At 47.8% G+C, this 22,637-nt stretch overlaps 2 protein-coding genes across 2 annotated transcripts; one reads left to right on the top strand and one right to left on the bottom strand.

Moving 5' to 3' along the window:
• The first annotated feature begins 16,130 nt into the window (after positions 1 to 16,130).
• On the top strand, positions 16,131 to 18,756 carry LOC147972256 (serine/threonine-protein phosphatase 7 long form homolog). Its single transcript, XM_087523007.1, has 7 exons — positions 16,131 to 16,244; positions 16,327 to 16,929; positions 17,004 to 17,285; positions 17,363 to 17,568; positions 17,652 to 17,964; positions 18,053 to 18,151; positions 18,238 to 18,756. The coding sequence occupies exons 1-7, from the start codon at positions 16,158 to 16,160 to the stop codon at positions 18,754 to 18,756; spliced, it is 2,109 nt and encodes a 702-aa protein (XP_087379133.1). The 5' UTR covers positions 16,131 to 16,157.
• Positions 18,757 to 20,744: 1,988 nt separating this feature from the next.
• LOC147972255 (uncharacterized) lies at positions 20,745 to 21,552 on the bottom strand. The gene is made up of 2 exons (XM_087523006.1): positions 21,298 to 21,552; positions 20,745 to 21,221 (listed from the first exon to the last, which is right to left on the bottom strand). The coding sequence occupies exons 1-2, from the start codon at positions 21,550 to 21,552 to the stop codon at positions 20,913 to 20,915; spliced, it is 564 nt and encodes a 187-aa protein (XP_087379132.1). The 3' UTR covers positions 20,745 to 20,912.
• Between the last annotated feature and the right edge of the window lie 1,085 nt (positions 21,553 to 22,637).

Raw genomic sequence — 22,637 nt, 5'->3', positions numbered from 1 at the left:
TAGTTTTGCGATATAAAGGTAGTGATATTAGAGTCGTGCTAGTTGAGTAATTGTGAAATTGAGAAATACTTGTGTTGAGGTTTGCAAGTCCCGTAGCATGCACATATGGTGAACCGTTATGTAAAGTAGCTGGAGCATGAGGTATTTATTAATTGTCTTCCTTATGAGTGGCGGTCGGGGATGAGCGATGGTGTTTTCCTACCAATCTATCCCCCTAGGGGCATGCGTAGTAGTACTTTGCTTCGAGGGCTAATAAACTTTTGCAATAAGTATATGAGTTCTTTATGACTAATGTGAGTCCATGGATTATACGCACTCTCACCCTTCCATCATTGCTAGCCTCTTCGGTACCGTGCATTGCCCTTTCTCACCTCGAGAGTTGGTGCAAACTTCGCCGGTGCATCCAAACCCCGTGATACGATACGCTCTATCACACATAAACCTCCTTATATCTTCCTCAAAACAGCCACCATACCTACCTATCATGGCATTTCCATAGCCATTCCGAGATATATTGCCATGCAACTTCCATCATCATCATATACATGACTTGAGCATTTATTTTCATATTGCTTTGCGTGATTGTAAGATAGCCAGCATGATGTTTTCATGGCTTGTCTATTTTTTTATGTCATTGCTACGCTAGATCATTGCACATCCCGGTACACCGCCGGAGGCATTCATATAGAGTCATATCTTTGTTCTAGTATCGAGTTGTAATATTGAGTTGTAAGTAAATAAAAGTGTGATGATCATCATTATTAGAGCATTGCCCCAGTGAGGAAAGGATGATGGAGACTATGATTCCCCCACAAGTCGGGATGAGACTCCGGACTTTAAAAATAAATAAAAGAGGCCAAAGAAGCCCAAATAAAAAAAGAGGCCAAAGAAGCCCACCAAAAAAAAGAGAGAAAAAGAGAGAAGGGGCAATGTTACTATCCTTTTACCACACTTGTGCTTCAGAGTAGCACCATGTTCTTCATATAGAGAGTCTCTTGAGTTATCACTTTCATATACTAGTGGGAATTTTCATTATAGAACTTGGCTTGTATATTTCAATGATGGGCTTCCTCAAATGCTCTAGGTCTTCATGAGCAAGCAAGTTGGATGCACACCCACTTAGTTTCAGTTTGAGCTTTCATACACTTATAGCTCTAGTACATCCGTTGCATGGCAATCCCTACTCCTCACATTGACATCAATCGATGGGCATCTCCATAGCCCGTTGATTAGCCGCGTCGATGCGAGACTTTCTCCTTTTTTGTCTTCTCACACAAACCTCCATCATCATATTCTATTCCATCCATAGTGCTATGTCCATAGCTTGCGCTCATGTATTGCATGAGGGTTGAAAAGGCTGAAGCGCATTAAAAAGTATGAACCAATTGCTCGGCTTGTCATCGGGGTTGTGCATAATTTGAATGCTTTGTGTGGTGAAGATGGAGCATAGCCAGACTATATGATTTTGTAGGGATGAGCTTTCTTTGGCTATGTTATTTTGATAAGACATAATTGCTTGTTTAGTATGCTTGAAGTATTATTGTCTTAATGTCAAATGGTAGACTATTGCTTTGAATCACTCGTGTCTTAATATTCATGCCATGATTAGATATATGATCAAGATTATGCTAGGTAGCATTCCACATCAAAAATTATCTTTTTTATCAATTACCTACTCGAGGACGAGCAGGAATTAAGCTTGGGTATGTTGATATGTCTCCATCGTATCTATAATTTTTGATTGTTCCATGCCAATGTTATACAACTTTCATATACTTTTGGCAACTTATTATACTATTTTTGGGACTAACATATTGATGCAGTGCCCAGTGCCAGTTCGTGTTTGTCGCATGTTTTTGTTTCACAGAATACCCATATCAAACGGAGTCCAAATGGGATAAAAACGGACGGATAATATTTTTGAAATATTTGTGAAATATGGGAAGAAGAATCAACGTGAGACGGTGCCCGAGGGGGCCATGTGGCAGGGGGGGCGCGCCTGCCCCCCTCGGCGCGCCCCCGACTGTCGTGGGCCCCTGTAAGGCGGTTGCTGCTCTTCTTTGGCCGCAAGAAAGCTAATTTTCGAAGAAAAATCTGGGCGAAGGTTTCAATCCAATCGGAGTTACGGATCTCCGGATATATAAAAAATGGTGAAAGGGCAGAATCCCAGAGCGCAGAAACAGAGAGAGACAGAGAGACCGGTCCAATCTCGGAGGGGCTCTCGCCACTCCCATGCCATGGAGACCAAGGACCAGAGGGGAAACCCTTCTCCCATCTAGGGATAAGCTCAAGGAAGAAGAAGAGGGGGGGCTCTCTCTCCCCCTCTCCCCCGGTGGCACCGGAACGCCGCCAGGGCCATCATCATCACCGCGATCTTCACCAACACCTACGCCATCTTCACCAACATCTCCATCACCTTCCCCCCTCTATCTACAGCGGTACACTCTCCCGCAACCCGCTGTACCCTCTACTTGAACATGGTGCTTTATGCTTCATATTATTATCCAATGATGTGTTGCCATTCTATGATGTCTGAGTAGATTTTCGTTGTCCTATCGGTAATTGGTGAATTGCTATGATTGGTTTAATTTTCTTGTGGTTATGTTGTTGTCCTTTGGTTCCCATCATATGAGCGCGCGCGTGGATCACACCATAGGGTTAGTTGTATATTGATAGGCTATGTATTGGAGGGCAAGAGTGACAGAAGCTTCAACCTAGCATAGAAATTAATGCATACGGGATTGAAGGGGGACCAATATATCTTAATGCTATGGTTGGGTTTTACCTTAATGAACGTTAGTAGTTGCGGATGCTTGCTAATAGTTCCAATCATAAGTGCATAGAATTCCAAGTCAGGGATGACATGCTAGCAGTGGCCTCTCCCATATAAAACTTGCTATCGGTCTAGTAAAGTAGTCAATTGCTTAGGGACAATTTCACAACTCCTACCATCACTTTTCCATATTCGTTGTACTAACTTTATTGCTTCTTTACCTAAACAGTCCCTACTTTTTATTTACGTGCACTTTATATTCCTGCAAACCTATCCAAAAACACCTACAAAGTACTTCTAGTTTCATACTTGTTCTAGATAAAGCAAACGTTAAGCGTGCGTAGAGTTGTATCGGTGGTCGATAGAACTTGAGAGAATATTTGTTCTACCTTTAGCTCCTCGTTGGGTTCGACACTCTTACTTATCGAAAGAGGCTACCATTGATCCCCTATACTTGTGGGTTATCAGCTGCCATGGGGAGTAGAGATAAACTGGCCATATCTATGATTTCTATAAGCGACACAGACCATTTTCCATCCTTTTGTAATTCGACATGGAAATGTGTATAATTCTATATCCTTGTTGTTTGTTGTGCATTTGGACCATTATTTGGCATACATGGGACAAAACCACAATTCACCACATACATTGTGTATATTTTTACACAGTCTTATAAAATATCTCTTAGAACATTTATATATCAAAACATCAATTGTGTATACTATAGAGCATCAATAAAAGTGTTCACTCTTAGCAACCTCTAATGCGAACGGTTTCCACAATGCGACTTAGGGGGCGACGGTTCTGCCCTTTCTCCATCGGCGAGACTACCAGCCCCTGCCACCTCCATCCACCACTCCGGCGATGGATGGGGGTGGGGACCCCGGCGATTCCGCTCCGCCTAGTTGGAAGGATTGGCCAAATTTGTCCGAGAGGCGTCGTTTCTGTGTTGAGGGTGGTGCCGCGTCTTTGGAGTAAATTGCCTCTGCTCTCCTTCCACACTAGCAACGCTCCAACCGGCGGTGTCAAAGAGCTGGTGGGTAGCTGTGTTTTCTTGGCGGTCTTCAGATCCGACGAGGGTAGGTGCTGTTGACTTCGGTTCTTTTTGTTGGCATCGGCAGCTGTGTCTTGGCTGGATCGAGACAAGGTCTCACCGGTTCCAGTGGTTGAGTGATGTTGGGTCTCCCTTTCTCCGTTGTGCTAGTCCAGACGGGCTAAAGCTGAAGACTTCCCATTTGCGGATTGTCCGACTACATATTACAAGGTTACGCTGGCTTCATGTGGGAGAGGTGGCGCGCGGGCAGCTCGCGACAGTGTGTGGGGTGGTTTGGTTCCCAGGTGCCCTTTTGTAATTTCTTCTTCTTCTTCTTCTTCTTCTTCTTCTTCTTCTGTGTGGGGTGGTTTGGTTCCCAGATGCCCTTTTGTAATTTCTTCTTCTGTGTGGGGTGGTTTGGTTTCCAGGTGTTCTTTTGTAATTTCTTCTTCTGTGTGGGGTGCTCTGTATCAGTGGTCGGAGTTAATATAGATCCAAGGTCCTTTCTGGAAAAATATATCTCTAATGCAATATTATATATCCCATAATGTAAAAGCGTCTTATTATGAGACGGATGGAGTAAATTTTAAACAAAAATCAACAAAATACCTTACATTCTACATTCTAGAATATCATGGCATGAAATACTCCTTTGTTCCAAATATTATGCTAACATTTATTTTTAAGTCAATCCTTGTAAGTGCAATCAAGTGTATAGAGATTTTTTTTTATAATTCTTCCTCCGTTACTAAATATAAGTCTTTGTAGAAATTCTACTATGCACCACATACGGATATATATAGATGCATTTTAAAGTGTAGATTCACTTATTTTACTTCGTATGTAGTCCATAGTGGAATCTTTACAAAGACTTACATTTAGGAACGAAGGGAGTACCAAATAATCCACGGATTGCAGGTTTTCACTCACACCATGGATTCGAGTTTAGAACCCTTGCTTCTCCTGCAGAATTGCTTCCAGGAATCACGTCTCTATTCAGTTAGAGTACTACATACAAATTATTTAGAGTAGTACTAGTAGAGGTTTAACAAAAATAGAAGCATGCGTTGACCAACGACATGGTAGGTCCACCAGTGCTACTATGGCCAGTCGGCTTCCTGCCGAACTTGTTGGGCACCGCTCAGCTGGCTCGTATCGCAAAGCAGGCTAGTTTTCCGCGGCCGGAGCTCATGCCTGCGCGAGGAGGATAGGTAGATATTCAGCGTAGTAGTACCAAATTCCATGTCCAGTCGAGACGCGACGACGAGGCGTCGGTGGAGGATACAGGAGTTATCGGTGCCGACATCCGGCACCGACTGGACGCCACCGTACGCCGGGAGAGGGATCGCCCGGCGAGAGCCACACGTACTACTACGTGGGCGCGCTGCGCTATCTGGAACGGCATAAAGTAGATTACCACTGACTGACTGACGCCCTGCTTGTGACGACCCGAACGAACACGAGCGGAGAACACTGTCGCATGTCTGCGCTCTGGAGCCGCACCGATGACATACATGATCACCTGCCTGCCATACCAAACTCCCCTTGACCCCTTGCGCCCGACGCAGCAGCCCAGCCCTGGCCCTGGCCCGATGATACATCAATCACTAATCTGACGGTACTACTAAGCCATGCTTAACACGCCCGGCCATGCATCTTGTTCCGATCAAGGATCTGAGCTGGTCATAGTGAAGGATAACTTATACTAGTGTTATGCATATGATATTAATTTAATTATTTTTGGACAAAGGAGGATGATCACCGGTCTTTACATCTAGACAATGCATACTGTCACTTTATTAATTATTCTCGCAAGACCTTACAAAGTTATACAACAGTAAGAATAAAGTCGTCGTCTAAGCAACAAACTGTCGCTATACCTATTCAGTTGATGAAGAGGCGTAGATAGCCTGGACCTAATACCAAACACAATAGCAGCCAAGCCTAACATCTAAGACCTGAGACCCCAACTTAGCCACTTGCCGAGTCTGGGACAAACACTGGACCGGCGTGTTCTCAGAGGCCGCCGCCGCCAACTGCCACCTCTTTATCTTCAGAACTGTACTGATGCATCAACCTTACTCGGTCTAACTATCGTCGACGCCACCACGGCGCCCAACGACACCTCCTCCCTGCGCGCAAACAGCTGAGCACGTCGCAGTCGCCACTGATACACCTCAGCGCCAAGCTGCCAAGTACCACCAACTGACACAGCTTGAAGTCTTTGAAAGATCTGTCGTGCGTAGCACCTGCCGATCAGGCATGACAAAGCGTAGCACCTATCGGTCAGGCATGACTTGACATCTCCACCAAAGCTCCGTGCAAGACGAAGCCGCTCCACCTCCTGCCTCTGACTTCCAGCGCTGCTCTACAAACGATGCTCTCAAGAGAGAAACGACACCGCAGTGCCGCCATCGTCCGATCTGAAACACCAGATCCTAGGGTTTCCCCCGGAGCAGCACGGGTGTGTCGACAGTAGTTACATGACGATGCTTTCATCAAGGTAACGGCGTAGAACGCCGCCATCGCCTGCCTTCGGCTCGGTTTTCACCGGCAACCATGTCTCCCCAACTCGCAGCCGGAACTAGATGATGGATCTCAAGATCCGATCACCAAGCTTCTGGTCGGCCACCGCCGACGAAGATGACCACCACCACTGGCTACACCGGCCAGAACAGATCTGCCATGGGTGCCGCCAAGCTGTCCACCAGACCCTCGACGTCGCCGCCTATCTAAAGCCAGATGACATGCCGTCGAAGACCGCATCGTGTCGCCGCCCGATCCAGGCCAGCCGCCGCAGCAGCCGCCCGTGGCCCGAGGCAGGGCCGACCGCCGCCGCTTCTAGATCGGCCGCACCTCCACGCATGTTGGGGCTCCGCCACCCCTGAGACGCGGGAGGGAGGAAGAGCCCCCGCCACCGCCGTCAGCCTCCGGGCGCAAGCCGGCGGCGTCCTCCGGCGGCGGCGCGAGAAGGGGAGGAAGATGGGCTAGGCCCCAACGACGGCTAGTGTTGGGGAGCCACCCGAGTTGCCCGAGCGAGGGGCGACGCGGGGGCCTCGGTCCTCGGCATTATCTACTCAAGATCATAATGACACTAGTCTAAGTTCTTCATAGTGCAAAGTACTAACATAAGAGCATCTCTAGTGGATGGTGTAAATTTGGACGTGTATATCTCCATATACACCTTACTAAATTATACACCTCCTAGTTTTTCAGTGGAATGTGTAAATTAGGACGTGCATATTAGAAACGCGACGGCGACCTGGGGGCAAGCTCCTCCGATCCTTCCTCCGGGCGGGCGCGGGACGAAGCAGCGGTCTCCTTTTCGCGAGCTCACGAGCGTGGCTTGCTCGTGCATATTTCCACGCCTTGTACCGTCGTGGCCTGGGCGTGGATGTTTACACGCCCTTTTACACGAGTCGCTGGGAGCAGTTTTTCAACTCACATCGTGTATATTTGCTATACATATCCATATAGATGATCCACTAGAAATGCTCTAATAGTAGTGTTATAGATTGCTTCATTTATTAGTTTATAGACTCATTTTGTCTCGAAAAACGCTATGTTACAATAACATACTATTGGGATGTTATTACAAGCACTTTTTTTATTAAATATTTGTCACATAAACAAAATTATCTTAAGATGTGTTAAATTACTACCTAAGTTAGCCCACTATGGCTAGCCTAACCACTGGCCCGAAGCAAGACAGGCAAATAAACAAGTGGCACGGGCGCACTGCGAGAGCCTGAGCAGCGGTCGATCGAGGAGGCTGTCTGTCTGTCACCCTTCCTTGGCCGCCCAACGTTCGGCTGCACGGTAATCATGGCGGGTGGGGCGGCGGGGCCCACGGTCACTGGCTGGCGCCGAAGAAGAGGACGTTGGCTTTGCCCGCCCATCTTCAGGGTCGTCAGCTTTATTTATGTGTCGCCAGGAAACATGCACTGCCTCGGCGCTTTGACTATGCAGGCAGGCAGGCCCCCGGACCCGCACCAGAGCCCATCCATGCCTACTCTATCTAGCAGCTACAATAGCCCACTACTCGTAGCTCCAGTGCACGGCGAGCTTGCTTCTGCCAACGTCCTCTTCTGCCAACTTCCGCACAAAGCAGGAACGCGGCACAATGCGGCGGAGGTGGTGTGTGGAATGAAGAGGGGGCATATGCGCGTTCTGTTTGTGCCGCGTTGCGTTGGTGGTGGCTGCGAGACGCCCTGCTTTGCACAGTGGCACCTAAAGAGGGGGCATATGCGCGGATATGGAGGGGCCAAAAGGAAAGAATCCATGCATGCTCCGTCATTTTGTTGCCTCGAAAAAGAGGAGAGGGAAAACAAGGAAAATTTAGACCATAAAATTCTAGGCCTAGCTCCACCCATCATACATACACCGGCTTCCCTATTAGAGCATCAACAACCGAACCCTTAAACCCGTCTCAAACGTCTGGGAAGGCCGCCCGATCACTGCCCTGTCACGATTTTTTGATTCAGACGGGCCTCTCAAACGATTCTCAAACGTCTGGACTGACCGGCGGCCCCCATATCCAGCTCAAATATGGGGCGGATATGGACGCGTCCGCCACGTCGAACCCGACAACCCGACCCCACCCCAAATTGCACCAATCCCCTCCCTCCCCCGAGCTGCCGGATCCATTTGCTCTCTCCTCTGTCCTTTTTCCCTTCGCGCCATCCGGCTCGCAGCTCCGCCGCCGTTCCCAAACTCTTTGCCGTCAGCTCCAGAAGAGCGCTCCCGTCCTTGCCGTGAGGGACGTTGTCGCCGGCCCGGACGCCCCCGTGGTACGTCTGGAAACTCTCCGGCTCAGCCTTGCGCTTGATGTGTTCGACACATTGACCGACGGAATTATTGTGATTTTGTTAGGTAAATGATGGATTCCGATGCTTCGTCGGACGAGGAGTATGGACAAACGGAGCTTGACCAAATGATTCAAGATGAGTTCTTTGATTTGTCGTATTCGGATGAAGGAGTGGACATGATCATGCTCATGAGATGCAAGAGAAAATGGACCGGCAAGTGGAGCATATTCTCAACTTCGAGGGCTCAATCAAAGGGAGAAGAGTGATCAACCAGGACAGAGTGTCCAAAGCAAAGCTACTGCACAATGACTACTTTGCTCCCGCACTTGCTTTTCCGGATGATCCATGGTTTCGTTGCCGTTTTCGCATGCAGAAACCATTGTTTTTGCGCATTGTGGAGGGAGTGGAGGCACACGACGACTACTTCAAGCTGAGAAGAGATTGCTGCTGCCAGCTCTCTTTCTCGACCAAGCAGAAATGCACGGCTGCTCTGAGGATGCTTGCACTTGGTATTGCTGCAGATACCGTTGGTGAGATGGTCATGACGGGGGAGAGCACGTGCCTCAAGACTACTATCAAATTTGCTCCCGTCGTGGTTGAGGTTTTTGGACCGGAGTATCTCAGAGAACCAAATGCGCAAGACACATAGAAGTTGTTGGCTATTGAAGAGGCAAGAGGGTTTCCAGGAATGCTCGGATCAATTGATTGCATGCATTGGCAATGGAAAAACTACCCGAAATGTCTGCGGGGAATGTATCAGGGTCACACCAGAGAGGCCAGCATCATACTAGAAGCAGTGGCATCAGATGACTTATGGATTTGGCATGCTTTCTTTGAAATGCCCGGTTCTCACAACGACATCAACGTGCTTCAACGATCTTCGATCTTCGGTGTTCAGGAGGCTTTGCAATGAGGAATCACCGCCGTGCAACTACACCGTCAACGACAGGGACTACAACATGTGGTACTATCTTGCTCATGGTATCTATCCTCAGTGGGCGGCGTTTGTGAAGACCATATCTGAGCCGCGTGACAATAAATAGAGCCACTTTGCAACAATGCAGGAAGCAGCTAGGAAGGACGTGGAGAGGGCATTTGGTGTGCTTCAAACTCGTTGGGGAATTGTGGAAGCGCTGCAATGATGTGGAAATCGAAAACTTTGTGGAAGCTGATGACATATTGTGTTATTCTACACAATACGATTGTCAAGGACGAGGATGATGGTGTAGCCCAAACCCATGATTTTCAAGCACCCGAAGAACAAATTGAAATCCCAGAAGATCAAGATGCGGCTCAGTTTATGAACTTTCTGCAGATGCATCAGAATCTTCGAAATCAATAGGTGCACACACAACTACTCAATGATCTTGTGGAGTACATGTGGATGCACAATAGCAACCAAGGAGACAATGCTTGAGTTTGGCCCTTCAAATAAATTTTATGTAAACACTATGTATGCTTGATACCAACATTTATTATTTACGTGTGACATTGTATTGCATGATCGACGTGCATGTATTTGCATGGATTTCAGAATCCGGATTTGAGATATGTGGATGCACAGGAGAAAATATGAGGGCCCGTCCGGATGCGTCCGTAGGCGTGCCCAGACGCGTTCACGGACGTTTGAGGGGCCGGATTTACCAAATCCAGTTATAGATGCTCTTAACTTGCTCTGTTGAAAAAAACAACGCCTAGAAGATGTTTAGACACGCTTAGGCGCTAGGCGATGGCCCAACGCCTCGCCTAGGACATAAGCGGAACTCTAGGCACGGCAAGCCAAAAAAAAAAAGTCTATCCAAGCTAGATATCATGTTGTATTACACTTTGTATGCCAAACGTGTCATATTTCAATGGTAGTAGCTTGTAGTTCATTTATTTATATGCCGTGAATTAATATAATACACATATCATAATCACAGAAACACCTTGATAGTAAAAGCCATATTACCGTCTAGGCAGTGCCTAGGACACATAACTACTACCTAGGCGCTAGGCAAAGATCAATCGTCTGGTTTACACCTACCGCCCTTTTCAATCTAGTTAACTCATCTCTTCCAAGCGTCAGAAAGCAACAACGAAACGCAGCGACGAGCTAGTTTACTGCACGAAGAAAGTTTAGTCGGGGCGGGACATGCGCATGCATGCATTCGCCTGAACAAGTTCACATATTCCCACCGCGGCGTTCTTTCCTTCGTTAAGAGCGGCTCCAACGAGCCGACCCATTTCACCATTCATATTCATTTAAATCATCGTGGATAAAAATATAGGCCCAACGCATTAATCCAAACCTGAAATGCGCCAACTTATTATCGACGCCAACACGTTTCACACCAAAATTTATACCTGTTTTGCGCCCACGCGGATGTGAAACAGACGCGTCACGCATCCCCTCGGTATCTGCCGCGGCTCTATATGTCGGCCGCTCAATAAGAGAGAATTCTTTATTTGACACTATCTTAAAATCTGCTTCCTTATTTAACACTGAAAAAAATTTCTTCCTCATTTGACACAAGTTCTAAATTTTATTTCATATATGACATTTTCATTCATTTTAAGCCTAAATAACACCTGAAAAGACTCTTTTGCCCCTCATGTGGTATGTGTGTGGAGGGCAATAGCGCGCACACACAATACCAGTGCGAGGGCAGAAGCACACACGCAGCAACACATACACATGCACCAACACACACGCACGCACACACACACGCAACAACACGCACGCGCACGTGCACACACACACGCACACACACACGCAGCAACACACATGCACGTGCGCACACACACAGCAACACACGCAAGCAGCACACACACACACACGCAGCAGCAGCACACGCATCACATAGGCATGCAACAGCACACACACGCGCGCGCACGTACACATGCAGTAGCAAACACAGACGCAACGGCACACATGCAGACACACATGCAGCAGCAGCACACATGTGCGTGTGCACCCACACACGCAACAACACACGCGCGCGCACACACATACCGTATGAGGGGCAAAATCGTCTTTTCAGGTGTCATTTAGGCTCAAAATGGACGGAAGTGTCGTATAGGGAATAAAATTTAGGATTAATGTCAAATAAGGAAGAAAAACTTTTCCAGTGTCAAATAAGGAATCGGATTTTAAGACAGTGTCAAATAAGGAATTTTCTCGCTCAATAACCATCAGCGGTCGTATTAAACGCCAGCACCTATGTCGGGCCCGCCTAACAATGTGTGGCAGGGCCGCGTGCCCGTCCATTTTAATGGAAGCGTGCGGCGTGGCCGACATCATCCACTTCCATCTCCCCGTCCATATCTGGCCACACTTACTCCCTCGCAGGCGACCAGAAAACCATAGTTAGCCAGCCAACCCGAAACCCTAGCGAGCCATGGGCTTCTTCAGCGGGAAGGGGAAGGGAAGGTTCAGCGCCGACGCGAGCTCTTCCTATGCGCTTCGTCCGTCGCCGCCAGCGGCTAGACGCGATTTGACATCGCGGGAGCGGGAGCGGCTGTACATACCAGCCCACCAGGCGTGGTGGCACTGGAAGTACCATCACCCATGTAGTATCAGGATGCCAACCTGCCGCACGACTGGCATCTAGACCCGCAGCGGATCCTCATTCCGGCAGCACCGCGCTCCAAGCGGGTGCACGCCGAGGAGGTTCGCTGGCGTGGCGAACTCCTTACGCCGGAGTAGCGCGCGATGCGTGCCTACGTGCCAGACTACCCCAACTGGGAGTGTTGGTTTGCGCTAGAGCACAAGGAGGAGCGCCGCCGCGATGTCCACATCAACCACACCGTTCCCCCGCCGCCACTAGAGGTTTTGCCAGAGGAGGAGGCAGAGTACCAAAACGCCCTCGAGGAGGCCCTGGAGCGCGTGCTGGAGGCGAACCGGCTTGAGGAGGACGCGCATTGGGATTTGCTAGAGCATGCCCTAGGCTTGTCATCGGCGGGGGACTCTGTCCACGCTCCGTTGTTCGTCCCGCCACCGCTGCCGCCCTTCGTCGGACCCAAGGCCGAGCCGGAGAGGGAGCCCACGCCCACACGAAAGCGGTCGCCGCCGCCGCCCACTTGGCCCGATGATCGAGACCTACTCGTGGACCTGCCAGCTCCATGAGTGAGTGAATGCGCCTCCCTGCCACTAAGCCGCCACGCGCGGACAAGGAGGCCACCCACCTTAAGCTCTTGAAGGCACATTGACTCGCCAAGGAGGAGGCCGACAGCGAGCGGCAGACGCGTCGGGAGCAGTAGTTGCGCCGTGACGAGGAGGCACTGCACCTTGAGGAAGAGAAGGAGCGCGTCCGCCTCGCCGCAATGCCGTCGCCGCAACAGACGCCGAAGGAGGCTGCCCTGGCGGCCTATCAAACCGCGTTCGTGTGGGCTGGGCTGCCTCCCGTCTACATCGACCTCACCGGCGGTGACGAGGACGGCAAGGGCAAGGGTAAGGCGGACGCCTAGGTCAGCGTGTGAGCACGAAGTTTCTTTTTTAATTGTTTAATTAATGTATAAGTGGACTTTAGCCGACGGCTGACCGACCATTTTATGTTTAATCATGTCTTATTAAATTTATTTCGACCACTTGTTTATTAGGGGCTGTTTGGATTTAGCCCTTGTTCGCCCTGCCAACTGAGGGCATGCCAATATTTTGGCGGTGGAATCGGCTGCCCTCACCTCACCAATAAATTGGTCGCAAACCGAACGTGAAAGGCTGCTGGGCACCGGGCGGGCCAAATAATTGGAGCCCATCCAAACGATTGCCTGCACTCTGGTCAACGCCAAAGTTTTGGTCGGGCAACCATCGGCGTCCATCCAAACAGCCCCTTATTTATATTTTTTGAACACGGATAAATATAGGTTTGTCTTTGTTGGGCACACCAGTAGATTCAAATCAAAAAGCGGATGCCCATTCACCCGATCGATTCAAATGGATGAAAAGCGGATAAAACATGCGTCTATTTGGATGACGGCGTTGGAGTTGCTCTAATCGATCACTCAAATGCTTCAACGGCAACGGACCGAGATTACTCGCAAGTGCGAAGTCCGAGCCCGTGCCCAGCAAGGTGGACTCCGTTGTCCGGACTAAGGGCGTGTTTGGTTGAAGGCCTGAGAAAAAGTGGCGCCTGGATAACGCCTGGGACGAAGGAAAATTATGCCTGACCAGGCTAGCCTCGCGGGTGGACGTTTGGTTTCTGTTGTGGCTATCTGCTCTGTCGTTGAGTGTTTACAGAATTTTTAAATAGCAGGTCTTTGCAGCTACTGGCTCCAATTAGTTCCAGGCCGGTGCAGAAGCACGTCCAGGCATATGGGTTGGGACGCCTGGGCCAGGCAAATCACTCTGCCTGGGCTAAGTACTGTCCTCTTTCTTTTACTAGCCAGGCTAATCACAGTACAGGCACGGCCACGCCAAGCAAGTATTTTTTTTCTCAGGACCCCAAGCAAACAATCACCAGGCAGGTTCCAGGCACAGCTCAGGCCAGGCATGCAATGATGAGGACATCAACCGAACACACCCTAACTCCGGTGAATGCCCTGCTGCGTCGATTGCGGCTGGCTTTTCCAGATAGGATCGAAAGGCTTCCTTCCGACTGCCACATACCTGCGAAATGAACAGTCCATTGCGCCAGTGTTCCAAACAGAGTACTAGAACGGTGTATACGCGCAAAGATAGGAAGCCTCCTCCCAAGAAAAGCTTAAGGTTTCTTTGCCTCCCGATTGGCGCCGCTCCCGGTCCGCCTCGTCTCCGGTGGCCTTAGGGCCATGGCGACGCGGTGGATTCCGGTCTTTGCCGACGGAAGGGCTTTATTTTTAGATATTTTTTTAAATTTTGTTAGGTTTTGTGTCCTGTTTAGGAAGACGAGACAATGGCGGCTTCTTGAAGATGGAATAAGGTCTGCCCCGTCTAGGCCTCGTTTCGATGGTGTGTCTAGCATCATCGGTGGGCGTGTGGAGGTGTGTCTTCGGCAGATCTATCCTTGGTGAATTTGCTCGGATCTGATCGTAGTTCGTCTACGTTTGTGTTTTTTCAGGTTGGATCCTTCCAATCTACGCTACTCTCCATCGGTGGCGGTTGCTGTTCTGCTGCGCTGGTCCTATGGAGCCTTAGCACGACGACTTTCCGACTCTCTACTACAATAAGTTTTGCCCGACTCCGACGAGAAAGGGGTGATGACGACGGCGCGCCTTTGACTCGCTTCAGTGCTTGTAATCGTCGCTAGATGGTCTACGGATCTAGATGTATTTTTTATTATTTCTAGTGTTCATTGTATTGCCATGATTAAAGATGAATAGATTGGAATTTTTTTGAAAAAATACTAGAACGGTTTGGATTGATCGTTTGTACGTGTTCGGATGCCCCGTTGTGAGGACAAAATTACTGTTCTGACCCATTGTGTAAAGAAAATCCCGATTTGACCTTGTTCCAAAAAAAATTTCGTTTCTGACCTTTTTCGGTGACGCCAAGGTCCATGGCGTCTGGGTTACGAAGCAGACGCCAGGTACCCTGGCGTCTGGCCCCTGGCCCGCTCTGCCCGCGTGCCCGTTGACCTGCTGACGTGGCAAAGGGGCCAGACGCCAGGGATCGTGGCGTCTGGCCCCAGTAAGTGGATAACGCCGCGGGGCCAGCCCACCCATCCCAATCTCATCTTCTCTGGCGTCTGGTTCGACGAACAGGGGGCAGTTCGTCGCCCCTTCTCTCCCTCCCACCACCACCCCCCTTGATCTACTCCATCAACCCCTCAAACTCACAGATCTGACCCCCCAAGCTTCTTTGAGGTATTCTCCCCCATTCCCTCCAATTTGTTTTTGTTTTCCCCTCTTTGGTTGGATGCATTATTCAACACTAGGTGATGTTAGATGAGTAGATGGTTTCTTTTTTTAGGAAATTTTTTGTAGTTGATAGATGATTAGGTAGGCAGTAGATGATGTGTAGTTGAACATGTAGGTAAAATCAATTCCGTTTTGTGTATATGTTGTCCATAGGATTTTTTTTTTTGAATTAAGAGGGGTGATGAATATATGATTTGTGTATGTAAAATAGACTTTGGCATACTATATTTGGTTTGATAGATGATGTGTGTATGTGTAGATAATCCTATTGTTGGCATACTATATTTGCAAAAGATATGGTGAAATTTGGTACTCTAGATGATATGTATTTGCATATGTGACACCATATTATTTGACAAATTTATTTGATTGAGATGATGTTGGTATGTTTGAGAATAATTATGTGTGCATATGAAGAAGATAAAAATGTGAAGTGGTATGGCAATATAGTTGAATATATAGATGGCAAATTTTTTTATGCAAAAGAGATGATGAAATTTGATTATTGTGTGTGACATGATTTGTTCAATAGAATGGCGGATGATGATTATGAAATTTATTTGATGGTGAAATTTGGTACTCTAGATGATATGTGTGCATATGTAGAAGAAAGAAATGATGTGGTTATGTTTGAGAAGAATGGTGTTTTCATATGGCATAAACTTGGAGAAGGAAATTGTTTGATATTGTTCATGTATTCATAGATGTTTGTGATTTGTTTTGTAGGATGGCGGATGGTGATGGTCCTTGGTATGACGGATTAATCGATGAGTGGGATACGGAGCATCGTGCTCGTGCCATTGAGAATGGACAGGTAAGAAGCAAGACTGGGTCAATTTTCGTTGTTTCTCATTTGTGTTCTTGTATTGATTATTAAAACATCACTTTATTTGCAGCAAGTAGTTGCTATGCGCATGAGGGGTCATTCCGCTGATGACTTTGATTACGACCCGCGGTATGAGGCTTACATTCGGAGATTGGGTCTTCTCCCATTCGTGTTGCAGTTTAAGCGACGCGCTCCGCTGGTGAACCACGCGGCGCTGACCGCACTTGTGGATCGTTGGAGGCCGGAGACTCACTCATTCCACCTTCCATGTGGGGAGATGACGATGACCCTACAGGACATGGCTATGATAAGCGGCCTTCCTATCAACGGACAAGCTGTTACCGGTCGTGTCAGCATGGGTAATTGGCGAGAACGGACTGCCGATTTAATTGGCGTTCAGCCCGAGGGCCCTCAGGAAGGCAAGGCCGATACCGCGAAAGTGAGGCATTCTTGGCTAAAAATGGTCAGAGGAAACACCAATCCGTGCCCTCAGGATGCCAATGACGTGGTTGTGCAGCAGTACGCGCGGGCCTATCTTTGGTATGTACTAACCAAGGTAGTCTTCTCAGATGCAACCGGGAACTCAGCCCTCTGGATGTTCTTGGAGCTACTCAATAACTGGGATACCCAGTATAGCTGGGGTTCGGCCGCACTAGCATATTTGTATCGTCAGGTAAGAGATATTTGCAACCATTTATCTTGCATTTGTCATGCGCCTCCATATCTAACATGTTTGTTTGATTGCAGCTTGACTTGGCGTGTCGGAGGAAGGGAGACACATCCTCATTGTCCGGGTTTGTTTGGAGCCTATCCGTGTGGATGTGGGAGCGGATCCCGGTTGGACGACCCGAATTCAAGAACCCCCTCATGGCAAACCCACGGGGTAATCATGACGGGTTGCATGATGATGATCCATATCGGCGCCCTACGCTTGCTTACTATTGGGAACAAGTGACAGTCTACACAGGAAGCTCGCATGTGCGATACAAGTGCTATATGAACGAGCTGGACACCTTGACTGCTGAGCAGGTTTTGAGAAGTTCGATGAGATAAAATTTAGTCAAGAATGAAACTTGTAGCTAACAATGTATCTCTTTGTTTTGCAGGTATATTGGTTGCCTTATGTGGAAGATCGTGACTTTGATCTTAATGAGATGTGCACGCGTGATAGCCATCTTTGGTGGGCGAGGTGCCCAATGATATGCTTCTTCGCAGTCGAGTGGCACTTTGTAGACCGTGTGGCAAGACAATTTGGAAGAAGACAAGATATTCCAATTGAGGAGAGCAAGGAGGAAATGCTATCTCTGCATCGGTGAGCAAGCATGCCTTGAGTATGTAGTAGAGTATTGAATAAGTCAATGTTTGCTAATGCTTTGTTCCGTGCATCATTTGTAGGTTCGATCGAAGGAACAATCAGGATATATCGGATTGGGCAAACAAACACCGTGCATGGATAGAATTTTGGAATCAAAGAGACACACTAGTGCAATCAGAGAATAGACCTCACAATCAGTCAGCATATCAGAAGTATCAAGTGTGGTATGCGGATCGTTATCGGTTAAAGCTAAAGCCTGGTTGGACTCACGAGGAGTGGTCGGAGTTGGTGTCTGAAGACCCGGAGACTGCAGAAGGTTATCATACCTTCAACACGGCTGTGAGAGACACCAGAGGGGCTCACGTTGACTATGCACCGATGCATGATGAAATGGTAGTCTATTTGACCTATTCTAACAAACTTGCATGCATCATGTTGTCTTCTTTCAAATACATAAGTTTGGTTTGTTCATGAATTGCAGGGCAGATCGTTGCTTCTGTGCGTCAACGATGCCAATGTTGCACTGAGTCATCCACCTGGTGGTGTATTATCTGAGAGGACTCTTAGGAGCACGATGGAGGTGTGATCAATATATTATAAAAGTTTCTTTTCGCGGATTATTTATTTGTATCTCATATCATAGCATATTTTGTGTTGTTGCATAAGTTCAAGAAGCGGTTCCATAAGATGGCAGCAATGCTTTCTTGCCATGGTGCTCAGTCCAGTGACGTGTATGCACCTGGTACCCGCGCCAGAGCTAATAGACGGCGTTATATCCAGAATGATGAGGACATGGAGGAGGAGGTCCATGAAGAGGAGCCATCACATCAAGAGGAGCCAACACAAGATGAGGAGCATGAGTATGATGCAACACATCAAGAGGATCATGAGTATGATGTTGATTCTCCACAACCATCACAGGTTACACAACCGACACAAGGCAATGCTCGCTCTAGGAAAGGCAAAGCCATAGCTAAGACACCAGGCAAGAAAGGTAGAAAGAAGACATGGAATACACAATTCCATAGTCCGGAGTATCCTCATCAGCTTATCCCAACAGGAATGCAAAGATATAAGGCCAACATTGAGGCGGAGGAGGAGGCATACAACGAGGAGGAGGAGGAGGCTAGCGAAGAGGAGGAGCCTACACTTGCAACCATTGTGAAGAGAGGAAGGAGGAAATGAGCTTCTTGTTTGGAAGTGCATGAACTAGATGGCGTTTGTATGCATGAACTTGGTGTCGTGCTAAAAACTTCTTAGGTTGTCTTGAATTTGGTGTCTTATGTATGCACTTGGTACCATATGTATGCACTTGGTGTCTTATGTATGCTTGAATTTGTCGTGATGAAAAATCTATGAACTTGTCGTTTGTATGCTTACATTTGTCATGGTGAAAGTTGTGTGAAATGTGCTATCTTCTGTGTTGTATGAACCTATCATATGAATATATATGTGCTATCTTCTTGTGTCAAACAGCAAATTCAAAATAATCTATAGGGTCCCAGACGCCAGGGTCCTTGGCGTCTGGTTTCAAGTCAGGGGACCAGACGCCACAGTCTCTGGCGTCTGGGGGTCGACTAGAAGCAAAAGCAGAGTCCTGGACAGCAGAAACACCCAGACGCCAGGGTCCTTGGCGTCTGGACCTGGTGTAGTACTTTTTTCATTTTGTTCATATTTTGTTCTAGCACCCAAACACCTATAGTATGGAATGACATAGATATTTTGTTCTAGCAAACATCTATAGTATCGAATGACAAACATTAGTGTTCACATAATAGCAAATGACAAGCATAGTTATCACATAATCTCAAATTACACAAATAGTCTCGAATGAGAAGTTCATCACATAATCTCAAATTACAAAAATAGTCTCGAATGACATAAGTAGTTCATGACCACGATGGTCCACGATAGTTGAAACGACATGAACATCACATATAACTCGGTTTCCTGTAGCAATGCAAGTCAATAACCCTTTTCCATTTCCATTCTTGCAGCATTTCTTGAATCTTGTCATCATCAGTTATGTCAACCAATTTTCTTTCTCCGGGGCCATCTGACTGCTTCCTGCTGACGTAGTACACAAAATCCTCTTCCTTCAACCCTTGCTTCAACATGAATTTAGTCTTCAACCAATCAAAAGTGAGGTCCACTTCACTAACTTGCACAACACATGGAAAAAAGCCTTGGACATGAACAACAGGGCTAAGCACCCACTGAGTACCATTAGCCATCTATAACACACAAATCTCTTAGTACCTAACCTATGATACATTAAACCACGAGGAAAACAAACAAACTGGGGTTTACACAAAACTATGATACTGGAGATCCCGAAACCAACCAATAAGTGGGGTTGTAGTTGATTTACCTTCTAGTTTCGAAATCCTGAAGATCCAACGGTGAAACCGGACCGATTCGTGAGAGATTTGAGGGGGGTTATGGTACTGGATGAGAGTGAGTGGACGAGAGGGCTAGAGGTGAGAGTGAGAGTGAGTGGAGATGAAAGGAATGACAGGGGTAGAGGTGGGGTGGAGATGAATGGATGAGAGGGGTAGAGGTGGGCCCAAAGAATCTTATCCACATGATATTTGCTCTCTGGATAGGATAAGGACCCAGACGCCAGGGTCTTTGGCGTCTGGCTATGCACACTTGCAAAATGCTCTCTGGATCGGGCATCAGACAGATCAGACAGGTGTCTGTTTACCTGCGCAAGCAAAATGATCCAGACGCCAGGGACCCTGGCGTCTGGGTGTGCACTTATGCAAACAGGAAAAAAGCTCTCTGGATAGGGACCCAGACGCCAGGGTCCCTGGCGTCTGGATCGTTTTGCTCGCGCAGATAAACAGACACCTATCTGATCTGTCTGATGCCCGATCCAGAGAGCATTTTGCAAGTGTGCATACCCAGACGCCAGGGTCCCTGGCGTCTGGGTCCCTATCCAGAGAGCTTTTTTCCTGTTTGCATAAGTGCACAGCCAGACGCCAGGGACCCTGGCGTCTGGTTGTGCACATTTGCAAACTGGGAAAATGCTCTCTGAATAGGGACCCAGACGCCAGGAACCCTGGCGTCTGGGTGTGCATATTTGCAAACTAGGCAAAGTGCTCTCTTTTAAACTTGTTGCACACATTTTTAAACATTGGAAATCAAACAAAAATATGAACAAAGCATAGTTTGCACATAAGTAGTTCATGACCACACAAGGTCTCGAATAACAAGTTCACACACGATGTCTCGAATGACATAAGTAGTTCATGACCACACAAGGTCTCGAATAACAAGTTCATACATTAAACAAAGTCTCGACAGTTCATCATCGACGCCGGTGCCTTTCCATTTGTCTACTGAGTAGTACGGGGCCACTTTCCCTTCTTGTCACGTGCCTCGTCCTCCTCTCGTGCATCGCGAGCCCTTGCAAGTTTTCTTGCCCTCTCTTCTTGACGAGCCTCCTTCTCTTTGCGTGCCCTCTCTTGTTCATGCTTCTTGCGCTCACGAGCCTCCTTCTCACGACGCTCCCGCTCCAATCCCCGTGCATAGGACTCCTCGAATAGGCGCTGCCTCCGTAACCAATCTCGACGTTGGTCCTCTTGGACATCTTTTGGTACCTCGTGATCTATCCAAGTGAAGTACTTGCAAAGTGGAGGAGGGGACTACATATAAACCATGATTTTGTTAGACATATGAGTGACAACTTGTTGATGTTTTTTGTATGTACACCTAACATACCGGTGGTATGTCATATGCGTTAGTTGGCCTTCGACGATCATGTGCATAGTTGGGACACACGAAAAACCTTCTACCTTCTGTCCATGACTTGTTGCGGTCAGTGGACACCTTCAGCTTGCAAACATCACCACACCAACAAGGTGGTGTGGGCACATCCTTCTCCTTCTCCTTGTCCAAACTGGCCTCCATCCACGTCTTCGGCATGTCCTCTTGGTTCGCGCACGCCGGCCTCGTCCTGGAACCGGATGAAGCCATGCCTACAAAAAGAACAATTGTTAGCACAAGACATAAAGAGAGTAAATGCGTAAATACAGTAAATGAATAAATGCTAGGAATTGTATGAACAAATAATATACCATTATTATTAGATCAACCATCTGGATTAAGCAAATAACCGAAGGCCGATCCATTATCAACCATTCCTCTACGACCACCACCACCTCTAGCACTTGTGCTTCCTCTCCGACCACCACCACCTCTAGCACTTGTGCCTGCTCGACCACCACCTCTAGCACTTGTGCTAGCTCGACCACCACCTCTAGCACTTGTGCTAGCTCGACCACCATCTCTAGCACTTGTACTACCTCTACGAACACTAGCACCTCTAGCACTTGTGCTCCCTCTACGACCACCACTACCACCTCTGACACTTGTGCTTCCTCGACCACCACCACCGTCACCTCTTCCACCTCGTTCACCATCGGTGCCGCCTCCACGACTTGTTTTTCTTTTTTTGGTTTTCTTATTCTTGCATGTCCGCTCATTGTGTCCCCCTTCACCGCACACCCCACAGTTGATAATGTCAGGAGCCTCCATGAAATGACCGTTACCAAATTGTTTCATGCCAGTGTATCCAGCCAGGTCATCCATATCACCCCTGAACCTCTTAGTTCTCCTTCTACCCTTCGTCTCCACCTTCAGAAGAGGGTCTGGCCTAATATGAGGGCCATGGTACTCAGGTCACTGTGATTGGTCCAAGAAAGGGTGAAATCTTGGCGCCCATGTCAACCTAGTAGCTTCCACATGGAACTCTTGCATCCTCACGGTTTTTCCATCATTAACATGTATGTTTCTCGCCTTCGCCGCCGTTATCAAATGCGAGCATGGCCAATGATACTTACTAGGCCTCTCGCACTGGCACCACCGAGTCTTCAGTTTCACCTCAAATGCAGCACCACCATATTGTCTACCGTCTCGTGTTGTGCCACCTGGCTCATCAATTTGATAGATCATTTCAAGTCTATCGAATATGATAACTTGTTGCCGTGAAGACTTGCTTGCTTGTAACTGCAACCATTCATCAACCTTTTCCGGATAATCCTTTTTTTCACCTACCATTT

The sequence above is a fragment of the Triticum urartu genome, chromosome 5A (assembly GCF_056163025.1).
Source record: "Triticum urartu cultivar PI428250 chromosome 5A, HENAU_Tu73, whole genome shotgun sequence".
Lineage (NCBI taxonomy): Eukaryota > Viridiplantae > Streptophyta > Magnoliopsida > Poales > Poaceae > Triticum > Triticum urartu.
This window is presented reverse-complemented; position numbering and strand designations above follow the sequence as displayed.

Bases quoted from the DNA above. Each gene is read 5' to 3' on its own strand.
- LOC147972255 (XM_087523006.1), bottom strand. From the start codon at position 21,552: ATGGCTTCATCCGGTTCCAGGACGAGGCCGGCGTGCGCGAACCAAGAG. The intron at 21,222-21,297 runs GTATGTTAGGTG...GTTTATATGTAG, and splicing joins ACGCATATGACATACCACCG to TCCCCTCCTCCACTTTGCAA.
- LOC147972256 (XM_087523007.1), top strand. From the start codon at position 16,158: ATGGCGGATGGTGATGGTCCTTGGTATGACGGATTAATCGATGAGTGG. The intron at 17,286-17,362 runs GTTTTGAGAAGT...TTTGTTTTGCAG, and splicing joins ACACCTTGACTGCTGAGCAG to GTATATTGGTTGCCTTATGT. The intron at 17,569-17,651 runs GTGAGCAAGCAT...CATCATTTGTAG, and splicing joins GAAATGCTATCTCTGCATCG to GTTCGATCGAAGGAACAATC.